General features: G+C 41.1%; 1 protein-coding gene across 1 annotated transcript in view; it reads left to right on the top strand.

Annotated features, from left to right (window-relative positions):
• WWC3 (WWC family member 3) overlaps positions 1 to 18,075 on the top strand; it is a 152,574-nt gene that overhangs the window by 132,154 nt on the left and 2,345 nt on the right. The window contains exons 17-22 of the mRNA XM_066599932.1: positions 575 to 726; positions 5,011 to 5,173; positions 8,590 to 8,754; positions 10,499 to 10,591; positions 11,537 to 11,767; positions 16,237 to 16,364. Of these exons, the coding sequence (XP_066456029.1) occupies positions 575 to 726; positions 5,011 to 5,173; positions 8,590 to 8,754; positions 10,499 to 10,591; positions 11,537 to 11,767; positions 16,237 to 16,364 (932 nt within the window). The remainder of the gene's footprint in view (positions 1 to 574; positions 727 to 5,010; positions 5,174 to 8,589; positions 8,755 to 10,498; positions 10,592 to 11,536; positions 11,768 to 16,236; positions 16,365 to 18,075) is intronic.

Consider the following 18,075-nt stretch of genomic DNA (forward strand, 5'->3'; position numbering starts at 1 on the left):
TCTAGTGAGTGCAGCACCACTGGTCAGGTGATGCAGAAGTGGCCAGCGGCACGGTGCTCATTAGAGGCTGCCCAGTGCCCAGAATATCAGAGGAAAAATCATACCTTGTGATGAGTCATGCCCTAGCCATGCCCTATGGCCACACCCTCTTTTTGTAGGGGTTCCCCACAGTAAAAATGTTTACCCAGTGCTGATTAGCTCAAGAAACACTAATAGAAGTTACACCCTGATGAAACGGTACATAGGTGGATACAATTGTACAATGTTTGACATGTTTGTCACAGAACATTGTGTAGGTTGTCAGTGTATAATAATGCAATGATTTTTGGAGGGTTTTTAATGGCGTCTGTGATGTTTTTGCCCACCATGCTGCGATCAAGAAACCTTAGAGCTTTGAAATAAGTCTTCTAAGGGACATAAAGTTATCTGCAGATGCATTTTATCATGTTTTACTCAATATGTAAATAAAGGAGATTCTTTAAGAAGCTGGTCTAATACTTCTTCATTTCTGCAGAGAGTTCACTTCTACCCTCATTTTGCATGATGTGTTCTGATTTTTGATTCCTTCTTTTAGGATGCTGTGTCAGTTCTGTTGGCTCGAACAACAGCTCAGCTGGAAGCGGTGGAGCGTGAACTGGAAGAAGAGAGGGTGAAGCTGGAATATACAGAGGAAGAGATCCTTGAGATGGAGCGGAAAGAGGACCAAGTGGAGGCGGCCTCTGAAAGGTGTGCCCAACTTGTACTCCTATAGAAGAACAGATATTTGTAGACTGTGGTGTACCCCTGAAACTGTGTCTTGTATGACACTAACTTTTTAATTAGTTGACTAATAATTCCTTGCCATTAGCAGTCTTCCTACAGATGTGACAAAAAGTGCCGTATTTTTCAGACTATAAGATGCACCTCAGGTTTAGACAACAGAAAAAAGGAAAAAAAAGGTTCATACTAATGCAAACGTCTCTGGAGTCTAACAAAGTGGAGGGGCTACCATCATTGGTGTTCTAGTATATAAAAGGGGGTTAACAGTAAATGGTAAGCTCCTAATAAACCTAGTGTGTCCATTCAAACTATGGCGCAAGCACATACATTCACATTATGCATAAAGCTCTGCAACGTACACACGTAGCTCTGCAGCATACACAACTGTACTATGTACACATGTAGATCTGCAGTATTCTCATACACACATACATCTCTGCTACAACATTGCGGACGGGTCACGAATTCCGCAGGAGAGCAGAAGGTTGAAGAAAAAAAACAACTCTCCTGAGCATGTGCGCCGGCCGGCACTTCCGCAGTACAGAAAAAGGAAGACCCGAATGAGTAAGTAGGGTCCTCGCCCATGGACAGGGTAGGATTTCACTTTGGGCTCCCGCATGCGGAATCCAACCCGCCCGTGGACATGAGCCCTAAATCCCCAAGGGCAAGTGTAGTCATACATGATCCCCTCTAGCTGCTATTTTTCACGTGGTTATGACATCACCTCTGATCTTTGCTATTATCTGCCCCTGTGTGTACAGAGGAGGATCTTCACCCCAGGGGAGATGTGAGTGATCTCTAGTGTTATCTGCTGGAGGGAATCGGGCAGGTAGAGGGAGGACTGTGCAGCTATGGTATGAATGGCTACAGAGTTCTCCTTATGATCAATCAGCACACTTCCAGATCATTTAGGCAGTGGTAAGGGGTCTCTGGACCTAGCAGACCCCCCTGCCTCTGGATGATAAGGAGCAGACGCTTTTCAACAAGATTTTATCTTGCTGAAAACTGCATCTTACCATCAGAAAAATATGGCACTTCCTATTCAGAAACTACTCTTAGTCTTTGTACACATGTTACTTATTACTTATTAGAGCCAGCTAACGGTAGGTTCACACAGCGTTTTGTTGAGTGCTGAGTATTTACATCCTGGGGTTTCGTGTGAATGCCAAAAACAGTATTCAAATGAAACCCAAAGCAGAACCGTAGACTTGAATTAATCAAACAGAGACCAAAGGTGTAAGCTGTAAGTATTCTAAGTATTCAGTACACTTCCCATGAACTTTGTGATGCCAATCCCCACCCGCCATGAGTCTAAAAATGCTTTATATGTCAGCCACACTCAAGCTATTGCTATTACCTTGGTTAGTGGAGATAAAATGTTTAGATGCAGCCAACATGTTGCCGCCACCGGGGTTGTTTATACTTCAAATATGTTCTACTAACCATTTACAAAATGATTCATGTTTTTTCTGAAAGCATTTTGATGGAACAAGATTGTCTATAGTTGTCTTTTTTGGCCATAAATCTGCTCTCGTCAAAATATGACATAGTGGATTATTAGAATGAAGTGCTGAAAGATATTTCTTAATAGCGAATTCCGTTTTAAAGTAATTCATGCTGAATTATGTGTTGAAAGTAGCCGGAGTTCCAGTAAGTTGCATTGGAACTTGTGCTGTCAAAGCATTCTACACGTGTCCTGCAATATCGTGCAATATCAAGGGCCAAATAGTCTGTTAGTAATATAATAGTATTAATTTGTGGAGTCTTCAATTTTACTACAGCATCGCTTAACCCCAATGAATTCATAGAATCCTAGAATGGTAGAGTTGAAAGGGACCTCCAGGGTCATCGGGTCCAACCCCCTGCTCAGTGCAGGATTCACTAAATCATCCCAGACAGATATTTGTCCAGCCTTTGTTTGAACACTTCCATTGAAGGAAAACTCACCACCTCCCGTGGTAACCTGTTCCACTCATTGATCACCCTCACTGTCAGAAAGTTTTTTTCTAATATCTAATCTCTCACGGGTAGAAATTTTTATAACATTTGGTTGACCGCTTTGGGCTTGTAGAATGGAATTACCTTTGATGGGCTTACAATATGAACTACATGAAATATAATTAAAAAAGGAAATAGAATCTTTTTGATAAAGAAAGCCATCAATAAAAAGTCCTGCGCTCCTAGAACATGTAACCGTGATGACACAAATGAAGTAAGGGAAAAAAAGGTACAAGAATGGCACTTAGTCTGGAGGAGGGGGGTGTGATGAACAGAAGTGACATCATCGTTACATGTTCTAGGAGCGCAGGACTTTTTATTGATCGTTTTCATTGTCTGTGGCTGGGGGAGTTTTTCTTTACATAATACCCCTCTGTGTCCTTGCAGCTCTCTTTTATAGAGGATAGAACTAGTTCGGTGAATGACTACTTGAAGAACCCTGAGGCGCTCTCTATTTTTAATCTTTTTGGACACTGTAGCTAAACTTGACATTTGTCTCTGTTGTTGTTGATGTGAAAGACAAATGCTGGTGTGGACTCTGCTTCCTCAAATGAACCCCACAAGTGATCATCGTTGATTTAACATCCATGCCTTTAGATGTTCCCCATAAGAGGATTTTCCTAGTTATCTAGCCATCATTCCTCCAAACCAAGCAACGTTAAAGATTTCAAAAGATTCCTGTCCAAAGAAAAGGCCCAACTATAGAAAAGGCCCAACTAAAGACAACCACCTTCTTCTTTCTCCGAACTGCCTTCAGAAAAAATCATATTAACATTAAAGGTTTCTCTTGGCTGCAGATGAGGGGATCATACAAATGTAACAGTGTGTTGTGGTTTATGCTCTATATGAAGAGCATTTGGTTGTTGAATCTATACAAAGCAGACAAGTTTCCTATTAATTTTTTCATTAATTGTGGCACTACACATGTGGTGTATGTGATTTCCTACATCACATATTAACTCCAATATGTTGGCTGCATTGAAAGATTGTTGCGTAAACAGTTAGAAGAACATATTTACAGTACAAAGAACCCCAGTACCCGTAACATGTTGACTACTTCTAAACATTTTATCTCTGACCATCCACCAAAGTAATACCAATAGACTGAGAGTAGCTGGCATAGAAAGCATCACTAGACTTGTGAGAAGTGGAATTGGGCCCCCAAAGTTTACTATTGCGAAGCGTATTGGATACTTCCCCAAATACAAGATTTCCAAAAGGACTCAACCTCTGTTTTAGTATGGCAGGGATAACTTGTGAGCAATAACCTTTTGTTTAAGGTCTGAAATATGTAAGCATACTGTCCAGTGCCTATCCTGTTTATACACTGTAGATTCACCGAATAAAGCCCTGATTTTATTAAAGGACTTGTACCACAATTACAAGTTATCTCCTATCCACAGGATAAGGGAACATTTGCTGATCTGATCGGTGGGGTCTCACTGCTGAGATCCCTGCCAATTTTGAAAATAGGCGTTTTGTTACTCCATCCTCCTCACTGTGGGATTACCGCCCCCCCCCCAACAGTGAGGGGAAGACTGAATGGAACATGGATTGCACAAGCATACTAGTGTTCCATTCACTTTCAATGGGACTTCTGAGATATTCGAGCAGCACTCACTCAGGTATTTCCATTATCCCCATTGAAATGAATGGAGTGACGACTGTACATGCTCGGCCAGCGCTCCATTTACAGTGATGTCACTACAGGAGGAGAAGCGACTCCCACAGTGATAAGCAGAACATGGATGTTCCATTCTCGAGATTAGTGGAGGTCTTAGCAGTGAGACCTCTATCGATCCCCAAGTTATCCCCTGTCCTATGGATTGGGGGTAACTTGTAATTATGGTACAACCCCTTTAAGAAGAAGTGTGTGCTGGATTCCCATTCACTTTGCATGTATTCATAAGAAGTAGATTTGCTGCAGAAATTTCTAAGACTACCCATTCATTTGAATGGGGCTTGCAGAAATCCATGCACATGCTACAGAAACATCCACATTTATGGTATTGTTTTTCATAAAGTTCTATGAACTTCAATGAATCTGCAGCATGGTACCAGATGCTTAGAATATTACAACCAAAGAAAGTTATTGTATAAAGCTGTCAAGTGGATTTAATAACCAGAATTAACCATAGCTTACAGTTTATACTGTAGGAGTTTCAGCCTTCTATATATCGTAAATTTTGAGATCTAAGAAATTCTCCAATGTTCATTGTCTTTATTGGTTGTTCCTATCTCTTATTGGACCAGGAGCTGGCAGGCAGACTCTGTGGACAGTGGCTGTCACAGTAACAGTACACCATTAAGTCCTCATTATCCAGAGACTATCTATGGTGATGCCATACATGGGCCTATGTGTACAGGGCAGGCAACCCTGTATGATTCCGTGAAGAATGACAGCGAGCCTTTGAAGGTAACATGTAATACTATAATATCACAACGTAATGCCTGACAGTTGAAAGCGAGGATTCCTGCTGGATTGTAGTTCCCTGTATAATTTGTTTACAGGGTACCTATCATTTCAGAAAACTTCTGACTGTGATTTTATTTGGATCAGTGTAAGTCTGGGTGCCGAAACCCCACTGATTTCTAAAATAAAGGGTCAAAAGTGCTGAGCTCAATGCTTCCGCCCCTTCAGCCGTTACATGAAAGTTACACTTTAATTATTACTTTTTACATGTTAGAACGCCTGACCTGTCTTATAGCAAATGCTTGAACTTACGAAATACTTACAAAATAACAATTTGGGATCATCTTTTCCATCCCTCTGTTGTTCCTTCTAGAAGTTGCTAAACTGACATCTGGATGTTGCCATTCCTCTTGTCAAAGGGGTGTGTCCCTGCACAGGCTGATACTACCAGCACTGATTGGACAGTATCACACTGTGTAGGGACACCTAGAATCATAAAATGGTAGAGTTGGAAGGGACCTCCAAAGTCATTGAGTCCAACCCCCTGCTCTGTGCAGGATTCACTAAATCATCCCAGTTGTCAATTTATTTTTTAATTTCTAGGAGGAATAACAGAGTAACAGCACAACATAGAGTTGTTCCAGATTTTTTATTTTATAGGGAATACAATTATTTACTAAAACAGATATATAAGGAGTTGTGAAAGTTCCTCTTTATGGTGGCCATAGTGATACTGCTGACCAAATAGATGGCTATCGGTCATTAATTCAGCCATGAACCTACACATGTTGCTTAACATGCTAGTATTTTAGTGGATCATGGGGGAAAAAGCAGCTGATAAAAACTTCTGTCACCTCTCTGATTGCCATTAGGGAGTCGGGAAGGAATTTTACCCCCAAAAGGGCTAATTGGCTCCTGCCTCTTGGGGTTTTTTGCCTTCCTCTGGATCAACAACACAGAAGGATAACAGGCTGGATTAGATGGACATTGTCTTCATTCAGCCTTACATACTATGTTACTATATTACTCTCATACCTGGTAGGGAAAAAAAAATCTGAGAAAAGCAATTCATCTTGTCACATTTTCTCTTTGCTGGGTGCTAAACACATTAACTTGTCTTCACATCCTAATGAAGTAGTCTGGATATGCAAACATTGAGTATGGAGTCTACGCAGGCACACAGAGTCCATCTGGCTTCACACTAATGGAGCAGTAGGCAGTCCATGTGCCGTTTCTATCTACTGCCTTACTATGGACATACAGTACTTTCCTGTAGAAAAATTGCTACTATTGGAAAATAGATTTGTAATATGGGGCCTGATGGACCTTACTACAAAAATCCTCTCCGTACGTCATTGTATGAAATTGGAGCTATATGGAGAAACCGTAGGACCCCATAAAAGTGGGAAGGGAAAATGAAAAGTTCTCAGCCTGTTCTCCTTCCTGAAATGTATGCAAAATTGTTGCTATAAAGTCTTTTCTTTTATAGGCTTACCTGTCAATTTTCTGGATAATACCAACCTTTTTTTTCACTTCGCTAATAGATGCAAGGTGGATAAAAATGTGGAATTCTCCAGCAATGAAATGTGAGGCATCATGAAGTTCCTTTTCGTAAAGAATGAAACACTAAAGGAAATTCATGAGTGCATGATGGAAACATTGGGTGAGCAGTGCCCATCTTACTCAACTGGGAAGAAATGGTGCACCAACTTTCAGCGGGGCGATTTTTCCACCCAAGATGCTGAAAGATCTGAGAGACACATCAGTCAACACCTGAAATTGTTCATGACTTAGTTTTGGAAGACAGACGATTGTCACTGAAAAAATACCTGAGACTTTGCAGATATCCAAAGTACGTGTTTGGAATATAATTCATGATGGATATGCACAAGTTTTCAGCCAAGCAGGTGCTAAAATGTTTAAACGCTGACCAGAAGTCCACATGGAACATTTTTTTGGAACGACTTGATGAAACTTGGTTATACCACTACAATTCTAATACCAAACAGGATTCATAGTAGCGGCACTCTGGATCTCAGCAGCCAAAAAAATTCAAGACACAGAGGTCAACAGAAAAGGTCATGGTCACGATTTTTTGGAATAGCACAGGTATTTTATCAGAAGGGCCAATCCATCAATACAGAATACACTTGTATATTTCTGGGCAAATTAAAGGCCACCCTTAAAGAAAAAAGATCGTGAAAGCTGCAAAAAGATGTGCTTCTTCTTCAGGACAATGTACCTTCACAGAAGTCTGCCAAGACTATGGATCATTTGAAGGATTTAGGGCTTGGGTGCATAAACCATCCGCCCTACTCACCAGATCTTGCTCTGTCAGACTGTTACCTATTTTCAAACCTAAAGAAAAAAAACTTGAAAGGATGAAGTTTTTGAATGATTCACAGATGATAGTAACAACTGAGCAGTTTTGCAGTGACCAAACATCCAAGTTCTTCCAAGAAACTACAGAAATGATGTAACAAATGTGTTGAACTTCAGGGGAAATTTGTTGAACAGTATTAAGTTGCCATGTCCCTAGCTCATTCACTTCTTGGTCAGGCTGAGAACTTTTAAGCCTCCCTTCCCTTGTGTAAAGGGTCTATCCAACTTTGAGAATAGAATAAATGGAAACCAAAACTCAAAATGCTTTGCTGCACAACATCAAAAATGTTTTTCACATCAGAGGTGTTTAATGTGAGCCACTTTTGTCACTTCAGTATCCAAAAGTATATGAACGGCAGCAGACGACTCGTGGTGCATAAAACCAGGCTTTTATTCCATCTCAGATAAAAGTACACACAACGTTTCGACCATAAATGGTCTTTATCAAGCCTGCACTTTTGTCACTTGACACACATCGAGCTTCTGCTGATGGATTTCTGGGGACTTTGAGTGAAACTTGAACGGACATGCTCCACTGTTTCCACACTTATTGGTAGATGGCCAGATGATTTTCGCTCACAGATGCAACCTTTTTCTGTAAAATTGGAGTACTGCTTATGAATCACAGTAACTATAGGCACCCAGCATGTTCTCTTTAAAATATATGACTACACAGGCGATTTGGAGCCCTGTATTAGAACAATGGACCTCTGACCACCAAAGAGATGCAGAATTAAATTATGGTTGATGGCAAACAAATCAAGAGCTTTAAACAACTTAATGATAATGGCTGGTGATCCGATTTAAGACATATTGTATGTGGCAAAAACCTGAAAGTCAACAGATTATTATAGATGGTCTAAAGAGTTAGAGCTGACATGATCTCTCGTTTAGCGGTAGATGGAAACTGAAATAATATGCTGAGCAAATTGACAGCTTCACCTGCACCTGTAAACTTTGAGGGTGCACAGAGTTTGAAACTCACTAAGGTGTTGGTTCATGCAATGATAACTGTGTATTTTGTATACATATTGCAGGTAGATAAAGAGACCAACACAGAAGATGTCTTTCCAGAAGATGTTACTATTCTGAAAAAGGAGAGATCCTGCCGCAGGTCTCGCGGATCCCCTTTTGTCCGTAGCAGCACAATTGTTCGCTCCCAGACCTTTTCTCCAGGAGCTCGGAATCAGTACGTTTGCAGAGTAAGTCCAACATATAAGATATGCATTTTGGGCTGAATCCCTTCATCAATCATGCTGGGAGAAACATCACTCTTGGGGTAATGGAGGTATGAACTCAAAAGTGCTATTGACAACCATGAGCAGAGATCATCAGGGCTGTGATAGGAGAAGCGGTGTAGGCATTGGGATATTTATTCTGATGACTGCATTCTTCTGCTGATCATTGAGGAATCCCTCTTTTTGCCTTTTCAAGCAATAATGAAATTCAAGACAGAAGTCATAAGTTGGATATTCTTTGCTACTTTCTGTGATATCCTGCCACTCTGATCTCATGTACATGGCTACATTATGGTTCTATACAGCTTCTGAGTTATACGGAACCATAAAATAGCATTCATAGAGGTGTATGCGACCTCACCCTAACTTTTTATGACTCCAAATTCATACACAGTGTGCCAAGGTTTCTATGTAGATAAGGGAGATGGAATAAATCCTCCACAGTGCCACCTCTTGGAAGGCAGCATTCCTTCAAGCCACAGTTAGACTCTTTATACAAGTCTTGTAATAATGACTGGGAATTAAAAGCAAGGCCAGACTCCATGTACAGACAGCTGTTTCAGGGTATTTGCCCTTCATCAGTGTACAGTAGGAGTCTGGCTGTGCTAGTGAAAGGCCTGGGATGGGGGGTCAGAAACACTATCTTTTCTCCTTAGGGAGAGCACCTAAATGTGAGTGAGGAGACTCAAATGGCCATTCACGCTCCTCTGGGTAACATGAAAATAAAGGAGATGGAATAATTCCTCCACAGTGCCACCTATTGGAAGGCAGCATTCCTTCAATCCAAAGTTAGACTTTTTATACAAGCCTTTTTATATAAGGTTTCTATGTAACATGGCTCCATTGAATGATAAATAACAGAGCTACTCTCCCTCGAAAGCGTTGCTTGTAGTTGAAAATAACCCCCTATAACAGAGCCTTTCAGTGGCAGATGAAGTGCCTAGTGATCCATAATAAGATCCATAGGAACATGGTGCACTGATGTGCGTCCCTCTTGTGCACTGCTCCATCATATGCTTCAGGCCGGTCACTTACAATATAGTTGATTAGAAACTGCCAATGGTTTCCATTGACGTCATCCTCTTTCTGGCATTTGCCTAAATCTTATGTATCTCAGAATCGCATTAGGGTCCTCTAAGATTAGCTGATTTTTGGTTGAATGAGTGACATCACCGCCAGCACATTCGCTCTTGTGCAGCCTGTTCATACAGACAGATACATCGTTGGCTCATTCATAGGATCATCGTTCAGTCTTTCATATTCACTGTATAAACTAATGAGAAGGACTGAACAATTGTTGTTTAAACTGAACAATTCGTGAATGAGCCAACGATTATAAAAATTATTATTCTTGTGCCTCAGAAAATGAACGCCGAACGAAAAGTGAATGACTATTATTCAGCGTTCAGTTGTTGGCTCGCGTTTAGATCGAAAGATTATTGTTCACTTTTGCTTGTTTGAACAATAATTGTTCCATCTGAAAGCGCCCTTACTCTCTTTTATCTGCTCCGAAATCTTACTATTACGCCCAACCTTTTAAGATAAGTTACCAACTTTTAGCACACAGGTCATAAGAAATATATCGCTTGTTTCCATCCGGAACCTTACATCACATCTGTCCACCACATTCTAGCATCTGTGTTCAGCTGCTCAGCTTGTAATCACTAGGCACAATAACGAACCTTGTATAATGTAATATTTTTTTCAGCTTTATCGAAGTGACAGCGATAGTTCAACATTACCAAGAAAATCACCTTTCATCCGAAATACACTGGAAAGGCGAACGCTACGCTATAAACAGGTATAAGAATACGTTCAGTGCTTTTTTTTTTTGCTTCAACTACAGTAGCTAATATGAAGAAACCATCACAGGTGCTTGATGGTACATGCAAGTCATCTGCTTCTTTTATATTCTACAATAAGGGCTCAGTCACACGGGCATTCATGAATGGGTGAGTGCTGCCTCTGATTGGCTGAGTGCAGGGACCAATCACAGTTAGCTCTCAGCTGTCATTTAATAGCTGAGAGCTGCCTCTGATTGCTCACAGTGCTCAGCCAATCAGAGGCAGCCCTTTCAGCAGGCGGGGATTTAAAATCCCCACCTGCTGAAAAATCCTCAGAGCAGTGCAGGAGAAGAGCCGTCTGGATGCAGCTGAGCCACGGCAGCTGCAGAGAGGTGAGTATACTTTTTTTTTTTTTTACACATTTTTGGATTGATTTTCAGGGAAGGGCTTATATTTTAAGCCCTTCCCTGAAAATCACTGCAGCGCTTGCCAGCAGCCCATTGCTTTCAATTGAGCAGGCTGTATTGCCCGCTCCATTGAATTCAGTGGGAGAACATCGCTCTCCTCTGCCACAGCTGTGACAGCTGTGGCAGAGGATCTCGATCTTCACTATATGTTATCAATGGGGTCAGCGCTGCTGCTGCCAGCCCCATTGAGCGCAAGGTGAAACCCCTGGATGCGACATCATCCAGGGGTTTCACATAAATAGACCATCGGTTTGCCGCAGTTACATGCGTTCTGCGAACCGGTGTCCTATAATTTTCGCGCATGAAAAATTTGCATATGTGCCCGCTCCCATTGAAAAGCATTGGTTCTATTTAGATGCGGCTGGCAAACACAACTGACAGACACGCGTACAAACGCCCGTGTGACTGAGCCCTTAGGTGGAGAATTAATTATAGGTATTGTTGTTTCTTATATTCTTCACATTCAGCACATAATCTGTATTTCCCTTTATGCAGCAAGCTTGTCAATCTTCCATGGCGGAGATCATGGCAAGGACATCTCTGGACCTGGAGCTGGATCTTCAGGCTTCCCGAACAAAGCAGAGACAATTAAATGAGGAAATAAATGCTCTTAAAGAGCTCAGGCAACGTCTGGAGGAGGTTCAGCTTCGAGGTCAAAGTGAACTTCCCCAGTGGGTTCTACGTGATGACCGATTCCGAAGTTTGCTCTTAGAGGCAGAAAGACAGGTACGTCTTACCTTATCAACTTTATGTCATCTATATATATAAAGCTGAAAGCCCTCACTGACTCACTGACTGACTGAATCACTCATTCACTGACTGACTCGCCAAAAGTTCTCCAACTTCCCGATGTCATGGAAACATGAATTTTGGCACGAGCATAGATTATCTCCAAAAAAGTAATTGGGTCCCAACTCGATTATTCAATTCTAGCGCAAAAGAATTGGCGTCGAAATTTAGCGTACATAATCTAAATCTCTCACTTCCCAATGTCATAGAAACTTAAAACTTGGCACAAGCATTGATTATGTCAAAGAATTAGCGTCCAAATTTTACGTACGGAATGTAATTTTCTCACATAGAAACTTTACATTTGGCACGGGCATTGCTTATGCCATAAATAGGAAAAACTAATGGGTCCCAACTCCATTATTCAATTCTATGCGCAAAAGAATTAGCGTCCAAATTTTACGTACGGAATGTATTTTTCTCACTTTCCAGTGTCATAGAAACGTTAAATTTGGCACAAGCATTGATTATGTCATAAATAGGAAAAGCTAATGGGTCCCAACTCCATTATTCAATTCTATGCGCAAAAGAATTAGCGTCCAAATTTTACGTACGGAATGTAATTTTCTCACTTTCCGGTGTCATAGAAATATGAAATTTGGCACGAGCATTGATTATGTCATAAATAGGAAAAGCTAATGGGTCCCAACTCGATTATTCCATTCTATGCGCAAAAGAATTAGCATCCAAATTTTACGTACGGAATGTAATTTTCTCACATAGAAACTTAAAATTTGGCACGGGCATTGAATATGTCATAAATAGGAAAAGCTAGTGGGTCCCAACTCGATTATTCAATTCTATGCGCAAAAGAATTAGCGTCAAAATTTTACGTACGGAATGTAATTTTCTCACTTTCCAGTGTCATAGAAACGTGAAATTTGGCACGAGCATTGATTATGTCATAAATAGGAAAAGCTAATGGGTCCCAACTCGAATATTCAATTCTAGCACAAAAGAATTAGCGTCCAAATTTTACGTACGGAATGTAATTTTCTCACTTTCCGGTGTCATAGAAATGTGAAATTTGGCACAAGCATTGATTATATCATAAATAGGAAAAGCTAATGGGTCCCACCTCGATTGTTCAATTCTAAGCACAAAAGAATTAGCGTCCACATTTTACGTATGGAATCTAATTCTCTCACTTCCTGATGTCATTTTATATAAAGGAAACGTCGCATGGTTGCCTCCCGTGGTGTTTCCTGGGTAACACAGAGAACTATGCAAAATGGTGAACATATGTTTTTCCGGTATCTCTAAACTAACCACGACTTCAGATTTCCGTGTGAACACCAGATAAACACCAGTACCAAATTAACTCGGGCGAAGCCGGGTATATCAGCTAGTGTATTTATATATATATTATTGCAATAATATTGATTTTGTTTTTAATTAAAACTGCCGTATTTTTCCAATTACTTAAAACTTTTTTTGTTACTGCTTTGCCAGAACGCTCTCCTATATACTATGCCAGGTACAGAGCCATCCATAGTTAACTCTTGCTTCTGCACACCTCTGCTGTCCAGTAAGTTCAATGGAGGGATTTACTGCCAGGGTAACCCTAGTAATGACAAGCCACTGTGGATGGCAGGATACTAGGACATGATTGCTGGCAATATGAAGGGGTACTGTGGTTGGTAGTCTGAAGAGGCTAAGACTGGCAGCAGGGGTGGAATGGCAACCCAAGATGGACCTGGAAAAAAATTATAAAGCGGCCCTATATTGTATCTGGGCCCAAACTAGCAACAAGTGGAGTGAACACAAGTAGGCAGGGATCACAAACCACCAGCTGCAGTTATGTTGACTGTAGGAGGGGCAAGTCCTACTGGGCATGCATAGCTAGCTGCAGCAGACTTTCTAGTAAGCATAGAACATGTTAGAACTGCAGCTATACATTGAGGTGCCTCCTATTTTTAACCTGTTAAGCCTCCATTGCATAAATGAAAATCATAGACTGGATTGTCTAAAGCCTCAATGATAACATTTTTGCCATGGGTCTCACGTCTGCCCAATCACTGCGAGAACTGTATGTTGACTGGCAGTCAGGCTCTCGCTGTGATGGCTAGGATCAAAGAAAAGTCTGGTCTCAGCAATTTAACTCCTCAGATGCTGTAGTCAATGGTGACCGCAGCATGTAGGAGGTTGGTTTTATTTTGTGAAAGTAAAGAAAAACCGCACACACGATATCACTGCAATCACCATGCCCCATATAATTACCTCCATACTGTCATTGTAAAACAAAAACCCACTATACCAAGTCCAACATTACCAGTAACCGTATAAGGGGCCAAATAATACAGCCACAATGTGATTACATATTACCACCCCATAGTGATGGAATAATGCCACCATGCTTTTATGGAATAAAGACTGTTACAAACATTACCAATAATCACACTATATAAGGACCAAAGTTTACAACACTCAATGATCACATATTACCACCACATAGTGACAAAATATCACCATACTATTACTGAATAAAAACTACTACAAAGATCAATATTAGCAGTAATAACACTATATGAGAGCCAAATAGTACCCACAGACTGTGACTATATAATTTGTGTTACTAAAAAAACAGTATGCAAAGAACTATGTTACGCCCATACAGTGATCATACAGCAGTACATAGCAGTTCCTAGTAACACTACGCAGTCACTCTTCTGACTATATATGTAATTGCAGTACAGTTACCCCAGTCATCACAGGCAATATCTCCTCTGATTGGGGCTGTTCACTTCACCTTTTCTTCTCCATCCGGCCCAGACCACCATTGTAACTTCCCTTGGCTACAACTTGTCTCTGCAGAATTTGACACACAGACATCTTTGACTCATCACTTTTCCAGCCGATTGCCTTTGTTTTCTACGCCTCTAAATAATGTCCCCTCCATAGTTTCCCAGATGGTAGTAATGCTATCTACCCCACATAGTAATAGTATTCTCTTTTGTGCGCCCTGTAGGCCTCACACAATAAGTGATGCTTTTAGTAACAATGCCCCCTTTTATGCTCCCACTCAGTAATAATGCCCCTCCTGGCTTATGTTTATTAATAATAATGCCCTTCCTGACCTGTGTTTAGTAATAACAATGCCCCTAGTGGCCCCCTTCTAGTAATAATGTTGTCCCTCTTTTGGCCCATCTTGTCCCCTTTCTGATAATATCCCATTTGGTAATAACAACAACCCCCTTATTTCCCTTATGATAATAATAGAGCTAATAATAACCCTCTTGTCTCCCTTCTGGTAATGTCAGTTATATGCCTTAAAAATATATACACTAGTATATGTACTCATCTGTGTCTCTTCTTGCTGCTGCCTGACTCTGCAGTTTGCAATGCACTGGTCCCCCACTGACTTATGCGTTGCAAGATCACATGATCACAATGTCCAGTTTTCGGCCTCAGCATTGGTGAGGCCCAGGACTGGATGTAGCGATCAAGTCATTGCTCTACGAAGAAGTTAGCGTGGGACCAGTGAAGTGTGAATTGCAGATTCTGGGAGTTGGGTGGAGAGATACATGTGAGTATATGCATTTTTTTTTCATTTCACTTTAAATAAAAAAAAAAAAAGTGTCAACCCCTGCACCCAGGACCCGACTGACCCACTGAGATTTTTCCTAATGGGTTCAATGCCCAATCAGTCCCTGACTGGCAAAATGATTGGGCACGGTTGCTGACAATGTGAGGAAGCATGGTGGCTGTCTATGAGACGAGGTATTCTGGCTTTCATACGTTACTGTGTCTGTATGATTTCAACTGAGTATTGCTCATAAAATAATTACAGTAAAATTATTTGTATCCAATCATTATACTTCTTATTATTGGTGTGTCTTATGGGCCAAACAATACAGTATGTAGTAAGAAAAAGTACAAAACTATTTATACGCTAATGTAGAAGGGTTTTTTCTTGGGTAAAGGGGTGGACTAGGTTTTATATTTTTCACCAAAAGTATGTTCCCCATGTAGTAAAATAACAAATTAGCATATACTCACCTCTTCTCGCTCATTTTATGTCCCGCTTGGTTTTCTGCTGCTCTCTTTACCTACAGACTACAGTCCTGCCCAGTTTATGGTACATCACAGGCGCAGCAGCCAATGACAGAGCTCAGTGATCGAACTCTGTTATTGGCTGCCACTTTTGTGACGTACCGTACACAGGCTGGGGCAGCCTGAAAATGTGACATTACAGGGGAGACCCGAAGCTGCAGCATGGGACACAGTGGGAGCAGGGAGAGATGAGTACATGTCTATTTGTTATTTTACTGCATGGGGAATATACGTGAGTCCATTTATTGAAGTCTTTTTCAGGACTCTTCGCTTATACTTTTCATGACTTTTTAAAAAGTTTTTAATTTTTGTTTTTTGACATTAAATTTTGTATTCTTGTATCCGATATCCAGACAAGACAGACCAAACTTGAGCAGCACCAAGAGCAAGCAGCAGAGAAAATGCTTAAAAAGGCCTCTAAAGAAGTATTCCAGCTGCGTGGACAAAACCAGAAAGAACCTCTACAGGTGCAGACCTTCAGGTAAGATGAAGTATGCTGTTAAATGCTAACAATGTAGGGAATACTCTGTCATCCATAATATGCCCCCAAACAGCCCCATAAAATTAGCTTCAACCCAAAACTAGCCTCTAAAATTAATTAAGATCCCAGAACAAACTACTAAAATTAGTCAGACCCCAGATCAGTCCCAAAGATTAATTCAGACTCCAGACCCCTAAAAAAACTAACCAGACTCCAGAACAAATGCTTAAAGAGGGCAAAGGGAGGATCCAAGGGTCAGTAAGAGAGACAGTAACACTTTAATTAAGGAGCATATGGGAACAAGATCACGGGGTAGGGGAAACCTAGTAAGTGTAAGGTGGAGAGTAGGATAATACCATCTTACTTGAAATACTATAGATAGACACAGAAGCACTGATAGTTACAGGAAAGAGAGCGCAAATATGAAATAAAATTGTATGTTGGGGGCACAGACAGGAGGGGTAGTAGGCTGGGGTCACATATAGTGAAATGATTACTAGAGGTCAAATAAAAAGGTCAAATCGGCCCCAGTGAGACAAGTCAAAGCATACACACCAAATACAGAGGAGATCGTGGTCACACCTGAGCTATCTCCAGGGACTGAGGAAACAAGGTGGTTGTTTTCATGTCTCTTCCGCTGCATCACACCAGGCATCACACCAATGCATCTTGGTGTGCCGAAGCAGACTGGAGTGCAACACTATGTACCAGGCTACTGTGGTAACCCTGGTCCTGCCGGCATCAATGCTTTGAAAGAAACACTACCCTTCTCCAATGCATCTACTATATGATGGCAGTCTGTGGGGTCTGTTCAGTTGGCATCTCCGATTCAGATTTGGATCATGGTCCACTAGTTGAGTACCCCTGATCAACACAATAGAGATCATGTCCAAGATATCATGAATATCATGGCCAAATGTTGATACTTATTGTCCTTTGTATTGAAGAGCTGTTCATGCATATTCATAGGAGCCACTACCATTTCTCGTGCTGGAGGGCATTTAGGAAAAGATGGGCTACCACTCCTGGAAGAGATGTTACACTGATATTTTAAAGGGATATTTCTTTTTGAGACTTTCACGGTATGTCCACAGGATGTGCCATGAAAGTGATCAATGCTGGTCCCACTTCTAGATCCCTCACCTATCTCTACTTCTGGCCCCACTGCCGCAAACCCGGTTAAATGCATTGCTTGAAGTAATGGAAACAGATGAGCAGGCAGTACTACGCTTCTAAAACTAACTCCAGTAGAAGTCAATGGGAGTCACGAAAACAGCATAGCATAGCGTGCTACACTGCTTCCAAATTCCAAGCTACTGTGCTACGCTGTTTCCGTAACTCCTGTTGACTTTTATGGAAGTTACAGTAACAGTGCCACATTCTCTGCATCCATCAAACGTTCATGGCATATTCTGCAGCTATGCCATGGAACTCTTAGATAGAAATACCAGTTTAAGTGTCCAAGGAAGCAGTGGGGTTAACAAAGAACTATATGTTCTCCTGCTTATCTTTCGCAGTGGTGAAAAATGGCTATACACTATAAGGACAAAAAGTATTTGGACACTGCAGAAAATCGGCAAATATGCAAATACTGAGTTTGCCGAACGGCATGCTGGGAAGGGCATGGGTAACATAAAAAGCTGTTCATTTTGTAATAACTTCATTCATCCGATTGAGCACTTGTGGGACGAATTGGAGTGATGGGTACGAC

This window comes from Eleutherodactylus coqui, chromosome 4, assembly GCF_035609145.1.
Source record: "Eleutherodactylus coqui strain aEleCoq1 chromosome 4, aEleCoq1.hap1, whole genome shotgun sequence".
Lineage (NCBI taxonomy): Eukaryota > Metazoa > Chordata > Amphibia > Anura > Eleutherodactylidae > Eleutherodactylus > Eleutherodactylus coqui.